Here is a 26,170-nt window from a genome sequence, read left to right on the forward strand (position 1 = left end):
TTCACCTGCATGCCTAACTCATATCTAGTCTCGTCTCCTTACCGTTGAAGTTGTTTAAGCTGCTGACTGCACAGCTTAGATGAGTCCCTGAAGCCTCTTAACATAACTGAGCACCTGGGCTGTTCACACACTACAGGGGTCTACAATAGTACACTAACCTACAGACTCAATAGAGAATCAATGTACAATGTATATACAATGTGTGTATATACATTATACACACAAACACCACATATACTGTTATATATGTACACATAACACATACTGTGAGTTGTGCAAACAACACCTAGAGCAAAAGCATACTATTCACTCACATGTATTATAATGTTAATAACATATCATTAATTCTCCATATGCACATACAGTATATGAGGTGTGTATATATGTATACTGTATAAGAGCATATGTGGTGGATACATATAAGAGTATATGTGGTGCCTATATAAATGGGCTTCTGTTAGAGTTAGTTGAGGATTTGTCTGGTCACCCTGGGAAGCTGGGGTATGAACAATGCTGTGATGTCACATAGGGGCAGTGTGTAAGCCTTTGCTTCTTGTTTTGCTTAAATTATGATTGGTGGAGATAAAGCTACAAACCCATCCCCTAGACAACACAGCTTGGGCCTCTCCTCCTTTCGTACAAATAGTTTTCCATAACCTTGTGAAAACTGAGACATTTGTGTTTGTGCAAAGTCATAACAATAAGAAAAAAATACAGGTCCACCTGGGAAGCTGGGGTAATGAACAATGCTGTGATGTCACGTAGGGGCATTTTTCTCAAAAAAATTGGATAGTCTAATCATGATAGGTACAGTACAACTTGAAATGATTTGACTGAAAGAAACAGCAGTGTGACGTCGTTAACATCGATACATTTCTTCACAGGATTTGTGTACTTCTTCAAGGGGAAACAGCAGTATGAGTATGATCCCAAGCTGAAGTATGTTACAAACATGATGCCAGCAAACAAATGGCTTCGCTGTTGACAAGCATTTCATAGCTTAGAAAATGAATCTAGCATGTTTTCGTTTTGTCTAGATAAATGGATTGTGCATTGTTTGGCACATTCAAAGCATATGTAAGGAAAATACAAATGCATGTAAATATGTAAACTATTGTATATTACGACAGTGGGAATAACAGAAGATAAAATACATTATACAAAATAAATATTTAATTTTGCTTTCATATAACCTTTGCTATATATACAGCAGCGGAACAAATTAAGAGACTTCAAAATGATCAGTTTCTCTGGTTTTACTGGTTTTATTTATTGGTAAGTATTTGAGTAAAATTTTCATTTTTGTTTTATTCTTTAAACTACTGACAACATTTCAACCAAATTTCAAATAAAAATATCAACATTTAGAGCATTTATTTGCAGAAAAATTACTAATGGTCAAAATAACAAAAAAGATGCAGTGTTTCCAGATGTCGTATAATGCAAAGAAAACAAGCTCATATTCATTTTTAAACAACACAATAGTAATGTTTTAACTTAGGAAGTGAGTAGTACAATGTCACCCAACAGCAATGTGAAAGACTGGTGGAGAGCATGCCAAGACATTCCAACAAATATTGATTTCTTAACTCTTCTTAAGTTAAAACATTAGTATTGTATTGTTTAAAATTATATGTGAACTTGTTTTCTTTGCATTATTCGAGATCTGAAAACACTGCATCATTTTTGCTATTTTGACCAATTGTCATTTTTCTACAAATAAATGCTCTACATGACAATATTTGTATTTGAAATTTGGTAGAAATGTTTTCAGTAGTTTATAGAATAAAAATAAAATGTTAAATTTACTTTAAAACATGCCAATAAAGAGTACAACCAGGGAAACTGATCATTTTGAAGTGGTCTCTTAATTTTCTCCACGGCTGTTTATAGAATGATAATCAAGTATAGCACTTATAGATACACATAGTACATTTATATATACACATAGATTATAGCACTTATATAGCATAGAAACACATAGATGTATATTGCTTCATATTTCTAATTGCTATCAGACAAAATATGTGTGATGATGTGTAAAATAGGGCAATTTTTTTTTCAAATAAACCGTTCAATTCTAAGAATTTTGTACTTCAGTCGGTCGCTTCAAATTCCTCCTCTCCTCCTACTGTCTTACCGCCATCAGTTCACTGAGTAAATTAACACAAGAAGAGGCCTATTAGGGCCTAAAAGCATTCCTCTCTACACAGACAACTTCCTGAGGATCCTGATAGCTCCTTTTAAATACAGGGTATGTAAGTGGCACAAACCACAAATGTTCTTGTTGTGGGAAATTTTTTAGATTTATGGCACAACCCACAGATCATATTGTTAATCAATGTCTGGCTTTATGGCTCAAACCACACCTGTTCTTCATTAGGAGCTGCCAGCTCTATAAACCACTGTTGGTGCACCAACAGGTCTGGATCAGGAAGACGCGCCCCACATTAAAACACTCTGATAGGTACCATGGATGACGCACACCACTATAACATTCAAACGCTGTGATAGGTCCCAGGCTCACACAGATGGCACCGAAGTGTGTGTGTACATGTGCAGGTGCATGCTTGTGTAATAGTGTTAATACCTTCCTCAGGATGGCCACTCAAATAATGCCAGCACTGTCCTGATTTTTTTTGGGTGATCTTGCCTGATTAGATAAATATCAACAACAACAAGTGATGCGTTAAGTGGAACACAAGGAGGGTTGTGTTTCACTATAGTGGTCAAAATCAGTCGGATCAGTCAAAGATCAGGACAGATCAGTCTTACAGAAACACCAATAACCAATGCCCAGCTAAAGCCTTGATTTTACCACTATCCTTATTTTTGGCCTATGGAAAATAACCTCCCAGGGTTACCCACAAAAAGGCATCATCCCTGAACTGTTGTATTGACTCTTCCAACAGGCCAACACTGGACCCATAGCTAATTAAGACTTCTTTACTGACCTCTGATCAGGCCAACACTGGTCACATAGCTAGCTGAGGCTTCTTTACTGACCTGTGATCAGGCCAACACTGAACACATAGCTAATTAAGGCTTCTTAACTGACCTCTGTGCAGCCTGTGGAACTACTTGCTTGAGGGCACTCTGTTTTGACGTTTCTCTTCCCTTTCTTGATCTCGTACTTCGGTTACGTCATCATTAAGGGCTGGGAAGGGCCAGTAATTAAGACGGGCATATATACTGTGGTCATAGATTTCATCTATAAAGGCTAGATGTCTCGCCCGCGTTTCTGGCAAACGGAGTTGAAAGTCCGCACATGGCTGCCATCTTGCAGCAGGGTAGCTCGCTCACCCATAACACTACCTAACTCACTAACACTACCGATGTTATTGTTAGTAGTGGTATATACTTTTTAAATAACCATAACTTGCTCAATTTTCTTGATCGATTTGGTTTGTTATAAACATGAGAGATATAGTTATGACACTGCATATTTATGTTATTTAAAAAAAATATATCCAAAAAGCATCCAAAATTATAACCACTTTAATAATGTTTGTAAGAAACCAAACCATTTGAAACTCCGTCAAGATTTAAGCGAGATCAGAGTATTAGTGTTTGTGCAGATCACTGACCTTTTCTCAGGTACCACTGATCCTGCCAGAACGCTTCCCTGACTCAAGATGGCCGACCTGTGCGGACGTTCTAAACTCCGCCGTAAGACATCTAGCCTTTATATATGATATCTATGCCTGGGGTCCTTAGCCAGATAACTCGTCCATGCTGCTAGCTCTGTGTTTGTGCGAGGCAGCGTTGTGGGTGCGGCTCGTTTGAAGACGGACGCAGCTGCACGGTGTGCTAGCTGCTATGCTTTGGAGATTGTTTGTATCGTGTGTGAGTTTGCTACTCCGAGTGACTTGGTTTGATTTCGCCTCTAGCCTGGGGACTTTTTGTGTGTGTTTGAGGCTCCACTTCTAAAAGGTTCACACACACAGACACACACACACACACACACACACACACACACACACACACACACACACACACACACACACACACACACACACACACACACACACACACACACACACACACACACACACACACACACACACACACACACACACACACACACACACACACACACACACAGTCAAATCACGAGACAAAGACTTCCATATAGTGTAGGTTACAGCGATGGGAGCTACTTAAACTTTGCAACCCTATAGGCACACCAACCCTGTGATTAGAGAGGGACAGCCTGGCAGGGCATAAAAGGGCACTGCTCACTTCTCTGTCACCAGGTTCTTTTCCACACCTCAGGAGTTGACAGGAAGTGAGTTATTCCCTGCTAGGCTGTCTCTCTCTAATCACAGGGTGAGCGGCCTGAAAGATATGATTCACTGCATATTGATCAGTGTAATTGTCAAATCACAACAGACTTTAGCGGATGAATCATGATGGTCATGAGAGGAACTCCTCTTTCTCAACTCAAAACTCGTCTGTGGTCATTCAGTTTGAGGTTTTGTATGCAAGTACGTTAGTGTGTTTTATTTTCTTTCATGACCACTACATCACAACAGTTACTTAGGATTTTGGTTGATTAGCTTTGGCTGTTTGATAATCCAGGACTGTAGGTGATAACACAAAGGTCGAAAAGCAAAGAACCCAAAATAAAGGTGACCCAGATACCTCAACGTGTCACAGCATTTTCTATGAGAGCAATAAAATGAAACTACCGTACAGTATGTCATAACTTCTGTCATAACTGGAGGATGCTGGTGTGTGTGCATGTTTAAAAAACAGACTACAAGTTAATGACTTTACCACTTAAAGGTTAAGAATGTAGACACAGACAAAAGAAAAACATGGCATCAAAGAAAGAACCAGCAACTTCAGAGATGAACAGAAAGCAATGGAATTACTTTCTTTCCAATATTTAGTTTATATGGTGTTTTTTTTTTTTTTCAGATATCATGGTCATCAGTGAGACAAGCTCATGTAGACATTTACACTCACACCCGACATGAGTCATTCATTCATGCTGAATAAATAAAATAATCACGTGTCCTCATTCTCCTTCCGCTAGCCATGCCAGACCAGAGTGCAACTACAGTTTACAACATCCAGGTAGAATGGCACACCAGGAGTCACAGCCCCACCTGCTGACCAAGGAGAGGAACTCCTACACAGGGCCTTTACTATGAGGAGTGGACAAAGTGGTTGTTTGCAAGGGGGTGACACACTTTAAGTGTGCTTTGGTCAAATTTACTTTGGTCATTTGAGTATTTAATATGTTAAAGGCACCCAGTGCAACTTTATGTAAACATTCAATGAAAAATAAACATTCAATTTCTAGTCTTTTTTGCACGTAGTAAGTTTCAATAACTCCATACCATTACATATCGACATTCAAGGAGCAAACATGAGACGTCGTTGTGTGGTGAGAACTGATAGAAAATCGTAAACAACAACAATCGCCGGTGGGGAGAAGCCATTTTTCCATTGACTGGAACCTGCTTTGTTTATTGTAGGTTACCAAAAAATAAAGAAAATGGCGGCGATTGTTGTTGTTATCGATTTTCTATCAGTTCTCACCACACAACGACGTCTCATCTTTGCTGCTTGAATGTCGGTATGTAATGGTATGGAGTTATTGAAACTTACTACGTGTAAAAAAGACTAGAAATTGAATGTTTATTTTTAAGCCTCGAAAGTTGCACTGGGTGCCTTTAAGATTACACTACAATAGTTTCTTTTACCATTTTAATGACACTGAATGACACTGTTTTTTTTTAAGTTTCTTTTTTTAAACATTAATCTCAACTTCGCAAATATTATTAACATAATTGAAACAGGAGCGTCTAACAACATCTACACCTGACACCAGAGGGGGTAGTTTGACCATTCTACTGATCAAGAGCTATCAAGGGGCATCCCCTACGGTTCATACAGCCACAGTCGATCAAAACAGGGTGTGCAAGAATGCAAGAAAGGTCCGATGTAGTGGGCAGTAGGGCAATGAAGCTGAATGACACACAAAAAGTGTGCGACGCCATTTCAAGGCTGAAGCAGTAGAACTGGAGCAGGCACCTTATTGGCTGAAGCAGTAGGACTGGAGCAGGCACCTTATTGGCTGAAGCAGTAGAACTGGAGCAGGCACCTTATTGGCAGAAGCAGTAGGACTGGAGCAGGCACCGTATTGGCTGAAGCAGTAGGCTGAAGCAGTAGGACTGAAGTAGGCACCTTATTGGCTGAAGCAGTAGGACTGGAGCAGGCACCTTATTGGCTGAAGCAGTAGGATTGGAACAGGCACCTTATTGGCTGAAGCAGTAGGACCGGATTGGCACCTAGTTGGCTGAAGCAGTAGGACTGGAGTAGGCACCTTATTGGCTGAAGCAGTAGCACTGGAGCACGCACCTTATTGGCTGAAGCAGTAGGATTGGAGCAGGCACCTTATTGGCTGAAGCAGTAGGATTGGAGCATGCACCTTATTGGCTCTACGCATTAGGAGCCCTGGGGGGGATTATTCTGCTCTTGTCCTTATAAGCTCATCACTTACAGTCCTCTGGGGGGCCGCTTAAGAGGTGGCCGGGGGTTTGGTGAAGTTTTCTCTAGTTCCTTCGCTTCCGTTGTGCACCCTCAAGCAGGAAATTAACCCCTCAGTCCTCTGGTTTAGTGGTTCATACAGGATAGCCCCCTCTGTGTGTGTGTGTGTGTGTGTGTGTGTGTGTGTGTGTGTGTGTGTGTGTGTGTGTGTGTGTGTGTGTGTGTGTGTGTGTGTCTGTGTGTGTCTGTGTCTGTGTGTCTGTGTGTGTGTCTGTGTGTGTGTGTGAGAGAGAGAGAGATAGAGAGAGAGGGAGAGAGAGATATATCTGTGTGTGTGTGTGTGTGTGTGTGTTTTTTTTTGTGTGTGTGTGTGTGTGTGTGTGTGTGTGTGTGTGTGTGTGTGTGTGTGTGTGTGTGTGTGTGTGTGTGTGTGTGTGTGTGTGTGTGTGTGTGTGTGTGTGTGTGTGTGTCTGTGTGTGTGTGCATGCATGCGTGTGTGTTTTTGCTTGTTTTTTCAGATTTGAATTGGATGCCTGTGGGTTTAAGAAAACTGTAATAACAACTAGGTAAAAGCAGCACTATATAACAAATCGTTTTTATGAGCAACTACTTTTGGCATTAATTAATTAAACAAATTAATTTTGATGGCCTATGGTCATATGAGGGACAGATAAACACACATGTTGTTCCAACCAGGTGTAGTTTTGTGATCCAGGTAAGAACACCCTGCGAACATGTAAAAAAAAGCCTTTACAGTTTACAACATTACTTCGCCAACACTGTTGCCAAAAGGAAGCCATGTTTATTAGGTCGGTAGCTTCCTAGTTTTAGACCAAAACTCTGTAACGCTGCTTCAGATAAGTGAAAAGGGGGCCCATGAGTAGCATGAAATGTTTGAGTGATGCCCAAAACAAGAAGGAGATCAGGCCCTATTATTTGCATTCTTTGCATTCTTAAATCAGAGATTGACAGATTATATCACAGCAACGTTAGTGCTGATGGATTGTCCTCCAGATTAGTGGCAACATGCTGATACATGCGACAAGGAGGCCTACTGAATCAACACTGTAGCATACAAGCACTGTTACGTAATTTGTGCAATTCCCGCGTTTCAAGTTCTGATGAGGAGCAATGCTCTGTGACATATTAGCACATTTTTAATTATTTTCTACGGTAATAAAAGAAAGCATACATAGTCACTCAGTAACCTTGTGTTTCTAAATTACGTTACTGGAATAAAACAATGATTTAAACAGACAAACCAGGAAAATCCTGGGGATAAATCCTTCATTTCTTCCTCCTTTCCTTTCCTTTCCTTTTGGGTGTCAACTTGATCCCAAAAACACTGGATAAGGATGTGTGTATCATTTTCAAAAATTCTATTTAACTGAAATTGAAATTGTCTTTAGGCACTTTACAGAGCTCAGAGCCTGAGCCCCCTAAAGCAAGAACTGTAAGGCGAGGTGTCAAGAACAGGAAAAAACCTTGAGCAGAAACACAAATCACTGACCAATAAAGCATTACAAATCAGCTAAAAGCATCCCCACGCATGAAACTCTTTGTCAGTGGAAGTTCCCCCTTTGAGGATAAGCACCTGCCCTACGTACCTATGTGTCCTACCTGTTATTGACTCATGTCAATCATCGTGTTTGCTCATGGAAATGTCTGCGCCGTGACCGGCTGACTCACCTCCCTGTGTCTCCCTGAGTGTATATTAAGCAGGGAAGAGCCCAGTCGAGTCAAAACAAACAACAGCCTGAAGACGAAGAGACATGACCCCCCACAGCATCTGGATACTCTTAGCACTGACAGCAGCGGCTCTGTCCGTTCCACTGCCGTCCCTATTAGCCACTGAGGAGAACGATGGCGATGTGGCAGAAATGGGTCTACTAGGTCAAGGAAATTTGAAAGAAATTGAAACAGCGAAATAGCTGAAAAATGTTGTTTGTTTTTTAAACAATATTGGTCTATTTTTGTGATAGCATAGACATCTTTAAAAATACTTTAATAAGGTTCTACTATTGGGCTTAAGTTATTTTTGTGATAGCATAACAAAACAAACTTTAATGAGGTTCTGACACGTCTCTCAAGTGTTGTTTTTGTAAAATGTCATAGTCTCGTATAGGCTTATATTCTGTTCTACAAATACATTAATATGTCATAAAATGCTGATGGACTTTTTATTGTGATGGACTTATTATTGTTTGTCTCTCAGAAATACCTGCAGAGGTTCTTCAACCTGACAGAGAAGTCGACCCCCTCAAGCAGACGCGGGATGGGCGCGCGGAGCCGGATCCTGAGTGAGATGCAGAGTTTTTTCAGACTGAAGGTGACTGGGGTGCTGGACTCCGAGACGCTGGAGGTCATGAAGAAACCCAGGTGTGGCGTTCCTGAGGTGGCACGCTTCAGCACCTTCGGCCAAAACCTCAAATGGCAAACAAACAAGCTCACATTCAGGTACTTCAGTCTAAACTATTTAAAACAAGTCTAATTTAGCTTAGAAGTCAAGACTATAAAAACTGTGAAAATGGAAAAAAAGTTATTATAAAGGTCATTCAGTTGAAAAAATTAAAACAAATCGAATCACACTAAGATTTCAAGGCGCTGTTAATTCAGTGAAAAGCAAGCATAAGTCAGGGATTTTGCAGCCTCAAATTTTTTGTAATCGGAATTTCAACCTTTGAAGGTGTTGTGTAATCCAGTGTAGCCCCTGATGCTGATGCAAATGTATTCTCTTGCTATAGGATTGTAAACTACACGCCCGACATGCCTAAGTCTGACGTGGATAATGCCATTGAGAAAGCTCTGCAAGTCTGGGCACGCGTGACTCCCCTGAGGTTCAGCCGTATCTACGCTGGCACGGCGGACATCATGATCTCCTTTGGCAGCAGAGGTGAGCAAACTAATAACAGAGCCAACTGAATAACACAAACCTAATCCCTCATGAGTCACATTTAATAATATTTCGCACGACAGAGGGAGAGAGGAGGAGGACGAGCCACTAGCCAGTTTAGTGAGTTCTACATGTGGGTTACATCACTTCTATACCTAGACTTTGTTGTTCACCTTCTCACTCCTTAGTGGAGCATAGGCCATCGGTAGCGAGTTTCCATCGGATAAATTTGGTATCCACTTGTCCTGGTATCCACTGAGCGAGGGATTAGCCCACCCATCTTCATTTTACAGCACCTGGTCTTCCAGACTATGCTGGACTATTTGCTCAAACAGTCAGGATAAATATTGTGTATATCTCTAGTCTGGCACTGTGAAGAGACATGAGGGGTGTAGAATAAGTGGGAGGCCCTTCGGGACAGCCGGTGAAATGACTTCCACATGGGATTATCACATGGCCTGGCACCTACCATAGATGTGAAGATGTGTCCTTATAGTTCTAGTTAATGTGTTTTTGCCCAAAGTGACGTACAAAACATTAAATAAAAATACAATGAGCATGTCCCCAAACTTGACATCTTTTCATCTGACAGACCACGGAGATTTCTACCCGTTCGATGGACCAGATGGCACCTTGGCTCATGCGTTCGCACCGTCTCAGGGAATAGGAGGGGATGCTCATTTTGATGACGATGAGACCTTCACCTTCCGTTCCTCTCGTGGTAAACAAACGTATTCATGTTGTCCACATTGAACTGAACGCAAGTGACACAATCACATGTTAAATTAAATAACCCTGTGTTGGAGAAAAGCACTTAATAAATTACATCACATTCTCTTTTTGATGCGTACATGACATTTACTCTTTTATCTAAAGTGACATACTACACAGCAGAAATACACATTTTTATGTGTATGCCTTCTCCACCAGTGGTATTGTCAGCACCAGTTGAGGACAGGAGCACTACTCTTGTTGTTTCTGTTGCTGTTGTTGTTGTTGTTGTTTACCACCATGACTAATCTATGGCATATCTCTCAACTAAGCACTTGGTGTTGTCAGCACCATGATCTACTGGTGGAGTGACAAGTGCATTGTTATCGTTGCTGTTGATGTTGCTTACCTCCACCACTCCACATGTAACCTACATGGCATAGCTGACTGAACTTGCTCTAAGCTGTGTTTACTCACTCTCCCACTAGGTTATAACTTGTTCTAATGCATTCTCCACTGTCCCACTAGGTTATAACTTGTTATAATGTGTTATCCATTGTCCCACTAGGTTATAACTTGTTCTAATGTGTTCTTCACTGCCCCACTGGGTTATAACTTGTTCCTGGTGGCTGCCCATGAGTTTGGCCATTCTCTGGGTCTGTCCCACTCCCAGGACCCCGGCGCCCTCATGTACCCCGTCTACAGCTACAGGGACCCCAACACGTTTGTGCTGCCTAGAGACGACGTCAACGGGATTCAGTCTCTCTACGGTAAAGAGAAAATGTCACATCACGCTTGATATTCTACCACAGCTGAACACAGTATGGTGTGTCGTATGTTTGTGTGGTAGGCTATGTGTGCTCACACAACAATTACTGATGGCAGCTGTGGACAGATGTTTTCAGCAGCTGGGAAGACATAATCTGATAAAAAAACAAAACACATGATGTAATACTGAAAGGCCAACCTACGCAAATGGTACCTTGTGGTTGTACAACATCAGTCTCATTTGAACGACGAGTGACAACATGCCTATCCGCTCTCTCACAATCTCTCTGTATGAAACGGTTTGTTTAGGCTAAGCAACTTTGAAAGATTGAAGGCGCCCAGTGTCGGATAGGGGTTCCAGATAGGGATGCACATTAATATTGGCATAACATCAGTATCAGCCGATCAGAACTTAAAGGTGCATTGTGTGGGATTTAGTGGCGAGGTTGCAGATTGCAATCATCTTAAAACCCCTTCATCACCCCTCCCTTTCCAAGCATGTAGGAGAACCTGTGAAGGCCGTCAGTTGCCATAAAAACACAATAGGACGCTCTCTAGAGCCAGCCATGATTTGTCCATTATGGGATACTGTAGGAACATGCTGGTGCAATATGGCGAGACACCGCGCCACAGAATTTCGGCTGTGCATCTGTTTAATAGTTGTGCTGTAACAAATACAGTGGGAAATTGTTTAGATGTACATTAATAGGACTGTTTGAAACCTTAGGTTCCAATCCTGATGTCAGCGTAGTGAAGCCTGAACCAGAGGGTCCCACCACTCCCAACGCCTGCGACCCCCAGCTGGTCCTGGACGCTGTCACAACTCTGCGTGGGGAGATGTTCTTCTTCAAGGACAGGTACTGTGCGCTTCTCACCAGACACCAGAAACAAACAAAAGAATAATTTAAAGGTTCAAAGTTCATGGCTGTTCCGAAGCCAAAAATATTATTATAGAAGTTCAAAAGGCATGGTTGTTCAGACATTAAAGACGTGCATCATTTGCATGTCCTGCCATGTTGTCTATGGACAGAGTGGCCTCAGGATTGAAGTTTTGTCTCTTTTCAGTTTCTTCTGGCGCAGCTCTCCATACAGCAGAAGAGCTGAGCAGCACCTCATCAAGAGCTACTGGCCTGACGGCCCCAACAACATCGACGCAGCTTACGAGAGCCGCTCAGCAGACAGAGTTTTCCTCATCAAAGGTGAGTTCAGCACAATTTTCAGAACATTATATTTACATCTTACATACACATTTATCTAAAGCAAGAACATTGTTAACCTTTCAGAACGTAGCGTCCCATATATGGGACAGCAGCCAATTTTCCGCAAAGACGTACCGACCCATATATGTGACAGAATGTGGCGACAGGAGCGTTCCAAAAAGCCGCGTAACAATAAGCCTGTGTGTGGGTTACTAACTTCGCTAACGTGAACTACCATTTTACATTCAGCCACCTTCATCCATTATGCCTCTTAAAATTGTCTTGTCAGTATCATTTTGTTTACTATATGAAGACTTACTATATTTGTGTGGTCTACGTCCAATTGTACATGACAAAGTTACAACGTTTGCAAGTAGCCTATAGGGAAGACACGATCTCCGGTACAAGACAAGCACAACAAGTGTTTTTTTTTTTTTTCATGAAACTTGTATTAATCCCCGTAGGGAAATAATGGTAAATTAAATATACATAACTGAAAATAACATGTATGGTTCATTACTCAATGTTCAGCCAAACATCAATTCCAACGACATCTCGATATGAAAACCAGCATCGCAGCTGGAATATACCGTAAATGAAATGCTTCACGAGCTGACAAGCTTAGAGGCATACGCTCCTAGGATACGCATAATTGTAGTCTCATCATTGATGCACACAAACTGCGCAGACACCTTTTCATATTACAATCACTTGTCACTGACAAATCATATTTGCGCACTATCAGCGCATCCACAACATGCAACAGTTTGAAAAAAATAACGACACACCGATACCTGCATCGCATTCATTCATTTATTACAGAAAAACAAGTAGCGTAAACTTAAACTCACAAAACTAAATAAACATGACAAGAAATGTTGAAAGAAGGCAGCAGCTCACTGATGATAAAATTCGGGACATCTTCACCAGCTGAAACATACAGAAATACCAGTCTGTTAGTGTAATGGCCAAAATGTAAAGACACAACCGCATAAACCTACGGTACAAACACTGTTCATCGCATAAGCATAGATACGTTGATGTCTCAACACAGTCATCAAATGAAAACCTGTTCATGAGTGAATGTGTGTCCGTGTGTGCTTGTGTTTGTGTACATGAGCACATAAAAGTAATTGGCCTCTTTTAAAAATCCATGGTTCTGGTTTCTTAAAATATTCAAATAGTTTGCTATAGAGTTGTACACACTTAGCCTAACTTTTACTCAAAATCACTGTTCGACATTTATCATGTTCCCAAAATCTACACTAAACTGCCTTGTATTTGATATTGACTACATTAACTTCGCAAAGTAATACACTGATATGTGGTATCTGTGCACAAAAATAAGGTAATTTCACCTCAACTTCTCGTTTGCCTCATCTGACTAGCTCTGGATTTGCGCAAAAAAAATAATCGGCTACTGTTGTGGAATCGACTGAATTAGACGTTCACTTTCTGGAGTATATTTCCACGTTATTTTCACATCTAGCTAGCTCTATTGGCCTACAGTTCGACATGGATTGTATTCACATTTGTATTGTTTTGCATTCACGCGATTGCATTGCATTTACACATCATATCACATCACATCACATCACCTCATATTCCGCTAACTAGCGCTATTGACCTACAAACGGTTTGACATCGATTTGTATAGCCTAATTTACAACTCTGATGTTTTCTGGATATAATAAAGAAAGACATTATAAGGTCACTTACCCTTTGTTGAATCCATGTGAGGAAAGGAAATAGTCGTTGACAATCATCAATTGTTGGGCCAGGTGATGACAAATTCATGTGAGACTGGCTGGTATTACTGCCACGACATTATCATCGCTACAAACGTGCAGGCACCTGTCGGCCTATGGTGTTACGATGACGTCACACGGTTGACAAAGAAGCACTTGTTGATAAGTCTGATATTTGTCTAATATTTTTAATGAATAGCCTACGCTACTGATAAAAACGTCTAGATAGCATATCAGATCAGGAAAACTCTGCATAATAATTTGCTTGAAGCCTTAACAATGACTGTAGAATGTTCCCGTAGAACATTCTGTAGAACATTCAAATCAGCCAGAAAAAAAACTCACCCACTGCGGTAGGTTGGTAAAAAAAAAACCTACGTTCTGAAAGGTTAAGATATGTATTTTTATTTCTCAGTGAGTGTGAGTGCGCTCCCGGGGTATCGAATGAAATTAGCGTTGTTAGCACCTTTCTAGTTGAGCCACAGAAATAGCCAGTGGTGTAGTGGTCCCTGGAGAAGTGGGTATACTCTGAATTTCTTAAGCAACACAGGATAAACGCCCTGTTTTGAGAAGTGGGTATACTCAATGCTGACTGAGAAATAAGTGGGTATACTCCGTATACCTGCGTATACCCTGGACTACACCACTGGGAATAGCACTCTCTAATATGCCATACCGTATGTCATAATAACTTGTTTTACTGTTACTAATATATTTTCTTCTGTGGTGAATGCAGGCAGAAAAGTGTGGTCTCTGTATGGCTACACCGTAGAGAGGGGCTACCCAAAGACCCTCAGAAGCCTGGGTCTGCCCAAGTCTGTGAGGAAAGTCAACGCTGCCTTCCATGACCAGGAAACTGGCAAGACCATATTCTTTGTTGGCGATTACTACTACAGGTATTTGCAGCATGATACTAGGAAACAACAAGTCCTTGAAATATTATATAAAACGCCTGCCCTGTGCCTAAATGTTCAAACTGAATTCTTGAATTTCTGCTTCGACTTTCTGTTGGTATGATGCAGACAACTCCTTAACTCTCCATAAGTCCATACACAAATATTCCCCTGAAATGTCTTCCCAAAATAAAAGCTCATCATATCAGTGTATTTTGTATTATAATCTTCTATAATATATAATCTTTTACATTTTATTTTTAAATATGTATTATAATATTCTCACACCCATCTTGTTTTGTCCAGTTATGATGAGAGCCGGAGAGTGCTGGACAGGGGTTACCCCAAACGGGTGGACCAGGGGTTCCCTGGGATGACAGGAGAAGTCACTGCCGCCTTACAGCACAGAGGTGAGTCTACAACACAAGCACACATTCTGCTACACTAGCTCTGAGGTCAGACAAATGCTTTACATATTACCCCTTTCTTACATCCTACATCATATTACCCCTCTGTTACATCCTACATCCTATTACCCCTCGGTTACATCATTCATCAACTCATCATTCAAACAATATCGTGTGTCACTGACAACTTCAGTCAGGTATGCAGGGCAGGAGAACATGTAAAGCATGCCGAGGTCCCAGGAACAGGATTAAGAACCACTGATCTTTAGTTTCTGGACAAGTCTATTAAGCCGCAGCAGCCACTAGAGTATGTTCATGACATGTTGTTTTCATTCCAGGCTTCACCTACATCTTCAGTGGCCCCCACATGTTTGAGTACAGCTTTAGAAGCAAGAGGCTGTTTCGCGTACTGAGGAACAGCTATTTCCTAAGGTGTTAAAAACATATTTTTGAACATATTATTGTGGTGATGCTGATCACATTTAAGTGTTTTTTTTAGACTGTACCATTATTTAAATCATAATATATTTTGATTATACAATTATAACCTGAAAGGAATATTTTGAGGTGGCATTAAAGCTATATATGTTTTTTTTTACTGTAAATATTACCCTTGCATACAACTGTGAAATTTCTTGTTTGTATTTAAAGAACTGTAAATAAATGAATTATAACCTCATTTTGTGTGGTTATCCTTTCGACAAACATGCATAAAACATTTGAATTACAAATAAACACAATCTTCCTATATGTCATTGCATTAAGCAAATTAATCTTTCCAAGCAAAAATGTATTTCAACCAAATAAATCCAACAGGCTGAAAAGTAAGGAGAGAACATTGCCTCTGGTATGGAAGGCTATTTAGGCTATTCTGTCTAAATTAATAGACGTATTATGGCAAAGCTTTCCTGTTGAACATAAATGCTCCTCAACATTAGGCCATTTATTATTAGATTCAACACCCCTTAGCCTAAAGAACTTTGATGTAACACCATGCAACAGTTTGCCACTTTTTGAATATGTTTGTATAAGGAACTTCTTTTGGTATCATCTTCAAATGAACTTAGATGGTATGTGGTCATGTGAAGGACTGATTAGCATAGATGGCATATGGTCATGTGAAGGACAGATAAACAGACCTGTGGTTCCCACTAGCAGCCCAGGTTATGATCGATGTGGTTCGGGTCAGAACAGCCCACAGAAATATAAGGAAAGCCTTCACAGCATCACCAATATCAATTCCTCACTGTCAGTGTCCATTCCTTGTCATGTAAAAATGTAGAGTGACCTCTGTTGGTCTGGTGGTGTATGTGCACTCTGTGCTACATCTACCATCCGCCTATTTCAGGCCGGTGTTGTACCCGATTCAGCACCCCCGTCAGAATATGCACCCCCTTGACGCACCACTCGCAGTTCGCCTAAACAAACGCAGGGAAAAATACTATACTACGATTTCATTATTTGTGAAAGAGATGGAAGAGAAGAACACAAGTGATTACAGTCTTTAGAACTGTTCTAAAGAGTACAAACAACCGATGTTTTTCTATGCACCCCCTTGACGCACCACTCGCTTGATCGGAAAGGAAAGCAGTTCGCCTAAATAAACGCATGGAAAAATACTATAGCCTACTACGATTTCATTATTTGTGAAAGAGATGGAAGAGAAGAACACAAGTAATTACAGTCTTTAGAACTGTTCTAAAGAGTACAAACAACCGATGTTTTTCTTCCAAAAGCCTCGGATAATAGCGAACGCAAAAGAACACCTTTTTGTTCTGTGGAAATATATAGCCTACCCCAGCCATGACTACAAAATGAATTAATGTAATTTTGAATGAGCAAGTTGAATGAATTTGACACGGTGTTTCACAAGACTAAATAACGAAATGCAGTTTAGTATCTAACAGGAAGTGCAAATAAGCAGAAAGTGCAGAATATGTGCATATGAATGGCAGTGGTATATACATAATGAGATAGTATAAGATACAGTATGATACAGTACTCTGTTTACTCATACTAGTCCCATGTCTGTACTCTGAAAAGCATTTGATGATCGGATCAACAGAATTCTTTTAAAGGGGGGGGTGCATATCACGACAGGCCTATTTTCACACCAGTCAGAATAAGCACCCCCCTGTTCAATTCTACTAGGAAGGTGTCACATGCATGAAACTCACTGTGCTTACTCATACTAGTCCCATGTCTGTACTCTGAAAAGCATTTGATGATTGGATCAACAGAATTCTTTTAAAGGGGGGGGTGCATATCACGACAGGCCTATTTTCACACCAGTCAGAATAAGCACCCCCCTCTTCAATTCTACTAGGAAGGTGTCACATGCATGAAACTCACTGTGCTTACTCATACTAGTCCCATGTCTGTACTCTGAAAAGCATTTGATGATCGGATCAACAGAATTCTTTTAAAGGGGGGGTGCATATCACGACAGGCCTATTTTCACACCAGTCAGAATAAGCACCCCCCTGTTCAATTCTACTAGGAAGGTGTCACATGCATGAAACTCACTGTGCTTACTTATACTAGTCCCATGTATGTACTCTGAAAAGCATTTGATGATCGGATCAACAGAATTATTTTAAAGGAGGGGGTGCATATCACGACAGGCCTATTTTCACACCAGTCAGAATAAGCACCCCCTGTTCAATTCTACTAGGAAGGTGTCACATGCATGAAACTCACTGTGCTTACTCATACTAGTCCCATGTATGTACTCTGAAAAGCATTTGATGATCGGATCAACAGAATTATTTTAAAGGAGGGGGTGCATATCACGACAGGCCTATTTTCACACCAGTCAGAATAAGCACCCCCTGTTCAATTCTACTAGGAAGGTGTCACATGCATGAAACTCACTCTGCTTACTCATACTAGTCCCTTGGCTGTACTCTGAAAAGCATTTGATGTTGGAGTCAACAGAATTATTTTAATATGCACCCCCCCCCCCCCCCCCCCCCCCCCCCCCCTTTAAAAGAATTCTGTTGATCCGATCATCAAATGCTTTTCAGAGTACAGACATGGGACTAGTATGAGTAAGCAGAGTACAGTATCATACTGTATCTTATACTATCCCAGTATATACCACTGCCATTCATATGCACATATTCTGCACTTTCTGCTTATTTGCACTTCCTGTTAGATCCTAAACTGCATTTCGTTATTTAGTCTTGTGAAACACCGTGTCAAATACATTCAACTTGCTCATTCAAAATTACATTAATTCATTTTGTAGTCATGGCTTGGGTAGGCTATATATTTCCACAGAACAAAAAGGTGTTCTTTTGCGTTCGCTATTATCCGAGGTTTTTGAAAGAAAAACATCGGTTGTTTGTACTCTTAGAACAGTTCTAAAGACTGTAATCACTTGTGTTCTTCTCTTCCATCTCTTTCACAAATAATGAAATCGTAGTATAGTATTTTTCCATGCGTTTATTTAGGCGAACTGCTTTCCTTTCCGATCAAGCGAGTGGTGCGTCAAGGGTTGCATAGAAAAACATCGGTTGTTTGTACTCTTTAGAACAGTTCTAAAGACTGTAATCACTTGTGTTCTTCTCTTCGATCTCTTTCACAAATAATGAAATCGTAGTATAGTATTTTCCCCTGCGTTTGTTTAGGCAAGCGAGTGGTGCGTCAAGGGGGTGCATATTCTGACGGGGGTGCTGAATCGGGTACAACACCGGGGCCTGGGGTTTCTAAAATACCTCACTACCCCACCGGTGACACAGTAGAAGCTACGGGCTCCGTAGAAGCATGGAATACCAAGCAGTTCCAGAATTGGGAACTTTCCAGTAATCACTTCTTCTATTGTGTTTTTAGGGCGCCCTAAGTGTAAGACTCGGAGGATGGGAACACTCAGTGACAGCAGGTAAGCGCAGTAAGCGCAGAAGAGACAGCTTGAGCCAGGATGACACTGCATACAGGATTTAGCCTTTGACACCGAACACACATATGCTTAAATTAATCGTGTCACAAATCAATCCGTGTAATTATGACGGTGCACTTTTTGTTTTCTGAAGGCGTGTCTGTGTGTGTATGGAGCTTGTTAGGCGGAGCTCCGTGATTGAGTTTGCATTTCCACTTTCAACCATCATACTTTCACGTTGATTCAAATGTATTTGAACCCTTGGGACAAAATGTCGAAAAGTTGCTTTGGGCATTGGCTTTGCATTGTTCAGGGGTTATGCAAAGCTTACGCTCTTCCATTCTCCTATTCCATGCACGAGAGGTCAACCAAGCTGTGTTCCAATTTGCGCATGGGGTTCACGTGCACAGAAGGTGACAAAAATGTGTTCGGGTCCCCCAAGAGAATTTCATGGTTTACTATAACACGGTTCACGTTTCACGGGAATCGTGGCTTTCGAACGTGTATGTCATGAGAGTGTGTGTGTTTACATCAGCTGGGTTCATTGGGAATTTGGCATCCCTATGTTCTTACCGGGCAACCTGTGACAACTGGTATTTGGCACCTCAGAATACTGCCATTTACTTTACTGAAAGTCAAAGAGCAAACTCTGGAATTAAAGCAGACCCCCCTCCTTTACACCAAGATTAAAATAAAATTTAATTAATTAAAATTCATGCTTCATGCGTGATACTGGTCCTTAAGAGCTAGGTAAACAACATATTCCGTAATTGCGACCACGCATTATGAGAGTAGCCACAATTTGGTTATTGCCTTCACATGGCTTATTAATTCGTGGCCACGCAATAGTTTTCCCATCAGTGTCACGGGGGGCTCCGAAGCACAGCATACCCAGCATTTCAAGAAGTTGAAACTTTCCAGTAATCACTCCTTCATGGCTATTGTGTTTTTAGGGCGCCTTAATTGTAAGATGCAGACACTCAGTGACAGGTAAGAGCAGAAAAGCAGGTTAAGCGAGGATGACACAGCATATAGGATGAAGCTTTAGACACCGAACACATATGCTTTATCGTGTCACAAATCAATTCTGCCGTGTCAGTTTGACGGTGCACTTCTGTTTTCTGAAGGCGTGCGTGTGTGAATGGAGCTCGGTAGGCGGAGCTCCTCGATCGGGCTTGTATTTATACTTTCCATCATCATAGTTTCACGTTAATTCTAATTTCTTTGCCCTTGGAACAAAATGTCAAGAAAAGTTGCTGTTGTCACCGGTGCGAACAAGGGCATCGGATTTGCAATTGTACAGGGGTTATGCAAAGCTGGGTATTCTGGCGACATTATCCTCACTGCCCGCAACGAGAAACTCGGGCAGGAGGCTGTGCAACAAGCGAAGTCCGATGGATTCAATAACGTGCTGTTTCACCGTCTTGATATCTGCGACCAAAGCAGTGCAGAAGAACTCCGTAAATTCCTAGAGAAGAATTATGGCGGGTTGGATGTCTTGATCAACAATGCTGGGATTGCATTCAAAGGTTTGTGCCTTTGATTAAAGTAACAACACGTTTCAATATGACATGGTTTTGGCAGGCATAATGAATTGTTGGTATTGTGTGTGTGTCTCGAAAGGGACTACTTGTTTGTCTGTATAACCGGCAAACTTGTTTTAGGGAAATTCGATTGACCCTCACCGGCCACATCAGGTTAGGTGATCACAAATTGCACATTCAGCTCACTTCTGGTGCAGTTGACTAACAGAAGGACATTCCACATATGTTTAATAACATAGTTAAAATAAACTCGGGGTATTCTTAAAGGTTTCACTTGCACACTACCAATTATTTTACCTGTTGGCATTTCTAAGACAGGCATGCCTATTCCAGATTGTTGTCTTCATACACTGGGCAGGAGTTTCTTGCACGTCATGTGTACTTAATGCATACTAAAGGAAGTTGGCCCGAGAGGCTCAGCAGGACAGGTGACTGCCGGGGGCATCAGTGATGAAGAGTATGATCTCTCTTTGAACCCTCAAATATGGACCTTAGCTTAATCATCATGACGTTGATCAGTGGTCCGTCCTCAGTGTCCTGTCAGTTCAGCTTTACATATCAGATTGAATGTGTCATTGGCTTTGATTACACTGGATTTAGTTAATCAAGAAAATGACTGTAGTTTACTAAATGGCTGTAATCACATCTGTTTGGGGCAGGGGAGCCCTGACAACTCCTGGCTAACAGTTTAGGCTGTATGCCACGGAATGTGAATGGAATGCCACAGTCCTTTTGATAGAAATTTCTTGTATGAATGAACGTTCAACACATATTGCTATTTGTGAGTTACATGAATATGACTGGTATATTTCCCCCTGTGAAGATAATGCAACTGAACCATTCGGAGAGCAGGCTGAGGTCTCCATGCGGACCAACTTCTGGGGCACCCTGTGGGTTAGCAAGGCTCTCTTTCCCCTGCTGAGGCCTAAGGCGCGAGTGATCAACGTCTCCAGCTTTGTCAGCAAGATTGCTCTTGGCAAGTGTAGCCCAGAGCTACAGGCAAAGTATGCACCTTCATATTTGTAGACAGTCAAATAAGCTTTCAGGTTGATGTATGAAAAATGATTGATTGTTAATGCTGTTTATGTTGCAATTACCATACTTATCTCCCTCTGGAACGAAATACTGTTTTCTGATTGGCTAATGGGGTGTACATTAAGTTCGTATAACCGGACACCTTGGACGTAGTCCCAGTAGAAAAGTTAAATCGCCGTTCCATATCAATGCTCTTGAATGGTTACCATTGACAACCAACGTAACGTTTTTTTTTCCTTCAAAAAACGCACTACTTTCTCTAACGGGAGCACTAGGCTTCAAATTAAGAATTCATCAGGTTATTATGCATATTACGTTTCCTCAAGATAAAGGAAATTCTAAATAATAATAATAATAATAATAAAAACATTTTTGGATGTTGTAAACGGGAGATAAGCGGGATAACGGCCGTTATCCCTTACATGTTGAACGGTTATACTGTACAGATTTGAATTCAAATTAAACTTAACTGGAATGAATCCAGTTCATGGACTGGAATGAATACATAATATGTTTGTAACCATATTGAAATTTCAGGTTTCGCAATCCACATATCTCCGAAGAGGAGCTGTGTGGACTTATGGGAGAGTTTGTGGCGGCAGCTCAGAAGGGCGACCACGAGGCCAAAGGATGGCCAAAAACCGCCTATGGTACAACTAAGGTATGGCTTAACCACACATTGCCGACTGGGTGAACATCTGACAAGACCTCTGAGCACTGAACAACATTATAAATCCAGTGCGGATAAAGGTTTCGCAGTTAAATGGTTCACTGCTTTTCTAACCCTACAAAACTAAATGTTTGTGTTTTATTTGTGTTCTTATGAAGTACTTTAGCCATTCTTTTCAGACATTTACTGAAACATGAAAACTTAATTAGGTACAGACCCTGTCGAACCATTTGTTTTTGTTTCCTTTTCCCTTTTCAGATTAGTATATAAGCATTTTATTGGAACATGAAACACACATTCCTATGCATTCAGTACTGCAGTCCAATACTGTGTTCAGTATATCGGTCAGTGACTGTGTGTTCAGTATATCGGTCAGTGACTGTGTTCAGTATATCGGTCCGTGACTGTGTTCAGTATATCGGTCAGTGACTGTGTTCAGTATATTGGTCCGTTACTGTGTGTTCAGTATATCGGTCCGTGACTGTGTTCAGTATATTGGTCCATGACTGTGTTCTCCTTTGCAGATTGGCGTGACAGTTCTGTCCCGGATCCAGGCCCGTGTTATGAGCCAAACGAGGGCAGGTGATGGGATCCTGCTGAACGCCTGTTGCCCTGGCTGGGTGCGCACAGATATGGCCGGGGACAAAGCCCCAAAAAGTCCAGAGGAGGGGGCCGAGACGCCTGTGTACCTCGCCCTGCTCCCTGCCGGAGCCACGGAACCCCATGGGCAGCTAGTGTGGGACAAGGTGGTGCATGAATGGTGAAATACTGTACAAATAATAAAATCAAGTAAAAAACACTACTTACTTTGTAAATAACTTAAACATGGTTATGGGAACATGCATAACATTTTCCATAACTGTAGCGGTGTGAGAAGGGCTTTTTTAAGAGAGTAAAAAAGTATTTTACTAATACTTGAAGTACAGAAAATAACATGCAAACTGTAAATTTGTGTTTTTTTACTACGCTTTTGAGATCTGAGTGTGCTTACAGACGGAGAAAAAATAAACAAATCAAACACAAACAAATCAAATACTGTTTCATTCCTGATCCACCAATCAAAACGGAGTCTTACATTTGAACACAAGTTGCACATACGCTTCCGAATGTAAAAGTAACCACAGGCATGGTAAGCGCTTGACCTCTGAGTCGGCACTCTGCAGAGTTTGTTCGATTTTTCTTGTTTCCTCTATCATTCAGATATTCATTGCTTTATAAACAGTATCTTTCTTAGTAATACCTTACTGCACTTGCAGTAGGTCTATTCGTAGCCTATTCTAAGGAGTAATTTGCTCCACAGTCTTTTTTTTTTCCTTAACACTTACATTAAAAATGTTTGATCATCCACCATTTTGCAACAAATAAAACACCAGCACTTGAATACTATTTTGTGTTGTCCCTATCTACATTGTGTACAGTTCGTTGTGTTAGGAACCATTGCCCCCTCACAGCCTCTTCCATTATTTGAGTGCAAGTCGTTCACAGCCAAACATACAAACACACTCACAAGACCACAACGTTGACATTAGAACTGTATTTACTTCACACACACTGTATCAGCAAACAAACACAACTATGGACAAGTTTCTGATTCGTAAAAGTCAGGCAACCGATGCGCCAGTTGCGAAGAACCTAAAGCTTCTGATAAGAGCTATTTGCAGCTTGGTTTCACCGTCACGACTGAGCAATGTCCTCAGTGGGTTTTGTGTGCCGAGGTTCTGGCAAATGACAGCATGAAGCCATGCAAATTAAAAAGGCACCTCGACAGCAAACACCCTGAGGCAGCTGATAAACTCAGTGCAATAACTATGTCAAATGACACTGGTATCACGCCGAATATCAGAAATCCGTTTGGGTCCTGTTGAGGAATTCCAATATGGGGGCCTTGGGTCCGCAGCAGCAGCAAGCCTTTGAACAGATAAAGGCTAAGCTTACAACACCGCCGGGTCGTACCTTGTATGACCCAAATGCTGACACACTCGTTTCAGCCGATTCATCTTCATACAGCATGGGTGCCGTTCTCTTCGAGCGACGAAATGAAACAAACTGGAAGCCGGTGGCATATGCGTTGCGAGCCCTGAGCAACAGGAAGCTTTAGACCCAACATGGCCCTGTAAGAGATTTGCCGAGTTCCTCATTGGGAAGGACTTCCACATAGAGACAGATCACAAGCCTTTGGTTCCCCTTCTAGGCTCAAAGAGTCTGGATGAACTGCCACCTCACATACGTATTGGGCTCATTAGGTTCTCTCACACCATCTCACATGTGCCAGGCAACGACATTGCCACTGCTGACGTGCTCTCCAGAGCGCCAATCGAGAACACAGCAGAAGGCTTACAGGAATAGGAGGTCAACCTGTATGTGGAAACTGTGATGGCAAGCCTCCCAGCTACAGGCAAAAGAATTAAAGACATAGAAACACATCAGGACAAAGACACTCTACTCCACACACTGAAAAGATAGAGCTGGCCTGATAAATTCTCCATACAAAGAGCATTCCGTCCCTACCTGCCATTCTCAGGTGAGCTAACAGTTCATGAGGGTTTGCTTCTTTACGGCTGTAGAATAGTAATTCCAGCGTCACTTAGAGCAGACCTGCTGAACAAACTTCATGAGGGCCACCTGGGACTCAGTAAATGCAGAGGGAGGGCCAAACAATCTGTTTTGGGGCTGGGCCTTAGCAAAGACCTGACACGACTGATGGAAAACTGTGACGTATGCAGTCGTGAGAGAACCGGCTTTAAAGAGACACTGCAACCCACCGAGTTCCCAGCAAGACCATGGTCCACTGTGGGGGCAGGTTGGTTTCAGACAGAAAATCACAAACATTATCTGGTCATCAACCTATTTTTCCAGGTTATTTTAAGTGGTCAAACTCACTCATACCACATCTGAGGCTGTGGTGGAGCACTTCAAATCCATATTCGCACTTCACAGCATACCAGATGTTGTGCGCTCAGACAATGGGCCACAATTTCACATGGTGAGGCAGAGCAGGCCGTAAGGACCATCAAAGGTCTCCTTAAGAAATCTATTGATCCTTACCTTGGCCTCATGGCCTACCGCGCCACTCCTCTGCTAACGGACACAGTCCGAAAATTAGAACACCTGTCCCTGTCATCTCATCCCAGCTTAACCCAGGCTGGACAGACATGGATAACCTGAAAAGAACTGAACAAACATACAGACAGAAACGAAACTACGACTGTCGTCACAGAGCATGCAATATGTCATAACTGCAACGAGGTGACCATGTGTGGGTCAAGGACATCCTTGAGAGGGGCACAGTGGTATCCAATGCTGGCACTTTAAGATCCTACATAGAGACGCCTAGGGGCACTCTGCGAAGAAACCGTTACCATCTCTCTCCCAACCCTATCACAGCAGCAACACACACCAACTAATTTGAGGATGCCGCACCCGGTGCAGTAAACACACCTGTCACACCTGCTGATAGAGATTATTTCCAAACACTCTTAAAGACTTAAGAATATAATAATCAAGTACCTTGTATTCATATTTTCCTTGTATGAATCATGTGCTTATGAAAGCAAGAGCATGATTTTTCTCTGTGTGTGTGTAACTAAGATTGTTAGGTGCCACTTAGTCTGCATACCGACAAGAGCATGTTTAAACCAGAGGCGATAAGGAGGGTCGAACTGTGCTTCTTCCAACCTTGTGCAAAACTGCCATCCTTGCAAGACAGGGAGCCTCAGACGTGAGAAATCCACCACTTGGTTACCCCTGCTGACTATATAAACCTTGTGCAATAGGTTTATCATTGCCTTCACTTTCAGCCTTGTGCTGGGAGGGGAGCCAGATTGCAATTGTTTTTGTTTGTATGTCTAATAAATATACTTATAATATAATATGCTCCGGAGTCCTGAGGTAACTAGGGTGAATTTTCTACTATCACCTGCA

General features: G+C 41.6%; 3 protein-coding genes across 3 annotated transcripts in view; all 3 read left to right on the forward strand.

The window, feature by feature from the left end:
* Window positions 1-5,159, forward strand: part of LOC308371145 (neutrophil collagenase) — a gene marked incomplete at both ends in the record, with an annotated part of 8,549 nt that extends 3,390 nt beyond the window's left edge. The window contains 2 exons of the mRNA XM_080845941.1: window positions 885-939; window positions 5,042-5,159. Of these exons, the coding sequence (XP_080702067.1) occupies window positions 885-939; window positions 5,042-5,159 (173 nt within the window). The remainder of the gene's footprint in view (window positions 1-884; window positions 940-5,041) is intronic.
* Window positions 5,160-8,273: 3,114 nt separating this feature from the next.
* On the forward strand, window positions 8,274-15,559 carry LOC308360059 (collagenase 3-like; the record flags this gene model as incomplete). Its single annotated transcript, XM_080831815.1, has 10 exons — window positions 8,274-8,381; window positions 8,717-8,958; window positions 9,246-9,394; window positions 9,987-10,112; window positions 10,711-10,875; window positions 11,601-11,730; window positions 11,939-12,072; window positions 14,557-14,716; window positions 15,020-15,123; window positions 15,459-15,559. 10 exons carry the CDS (start codon window positions 8,274-8,276, stop codon window positions 15,557-15,559), a joined length of 1,419 nt encoding a protein of 472 aa, XP_080687941.1.
* A 4,681-nt stretch (window positions 15,560-20,240) lies between these two features.
* LOC308375737 (carbonyl reductase [NADPH] 1-like) lies at window positions 20,241-23,013 on the forward strand (the record flags this gene model as incomplete). Its single annotated transcript, XM_080851916.1, has 4 exons — window positions 20,241-20,529; window positions 21,368-21,548; window positions 22,117-22,240; window positions 22,774-23,013. The coding sequence occupies 4 exons, from the start codon at window positions 20,241-20,243 to the stop codon at window positions 23,011-23,013; spliced, it is 834 nt and encodes a 277-aa protein (XP_080708042.1).
* Window positions 23,014-26,170: the final 3,157 nt, after the last annotated feature.

Source organism: Sprattus sprattus (assembly GCF_963457725.1).
Source record: "Sprattus sprattus genome assembly, chromosome: 1".
Lineage (NCBI taxonomy): Eukaryota > Metazoa > Chordata > Actinopteri > Clupeiformes > Clupeidae > Sprattus > Sprattus sprattus.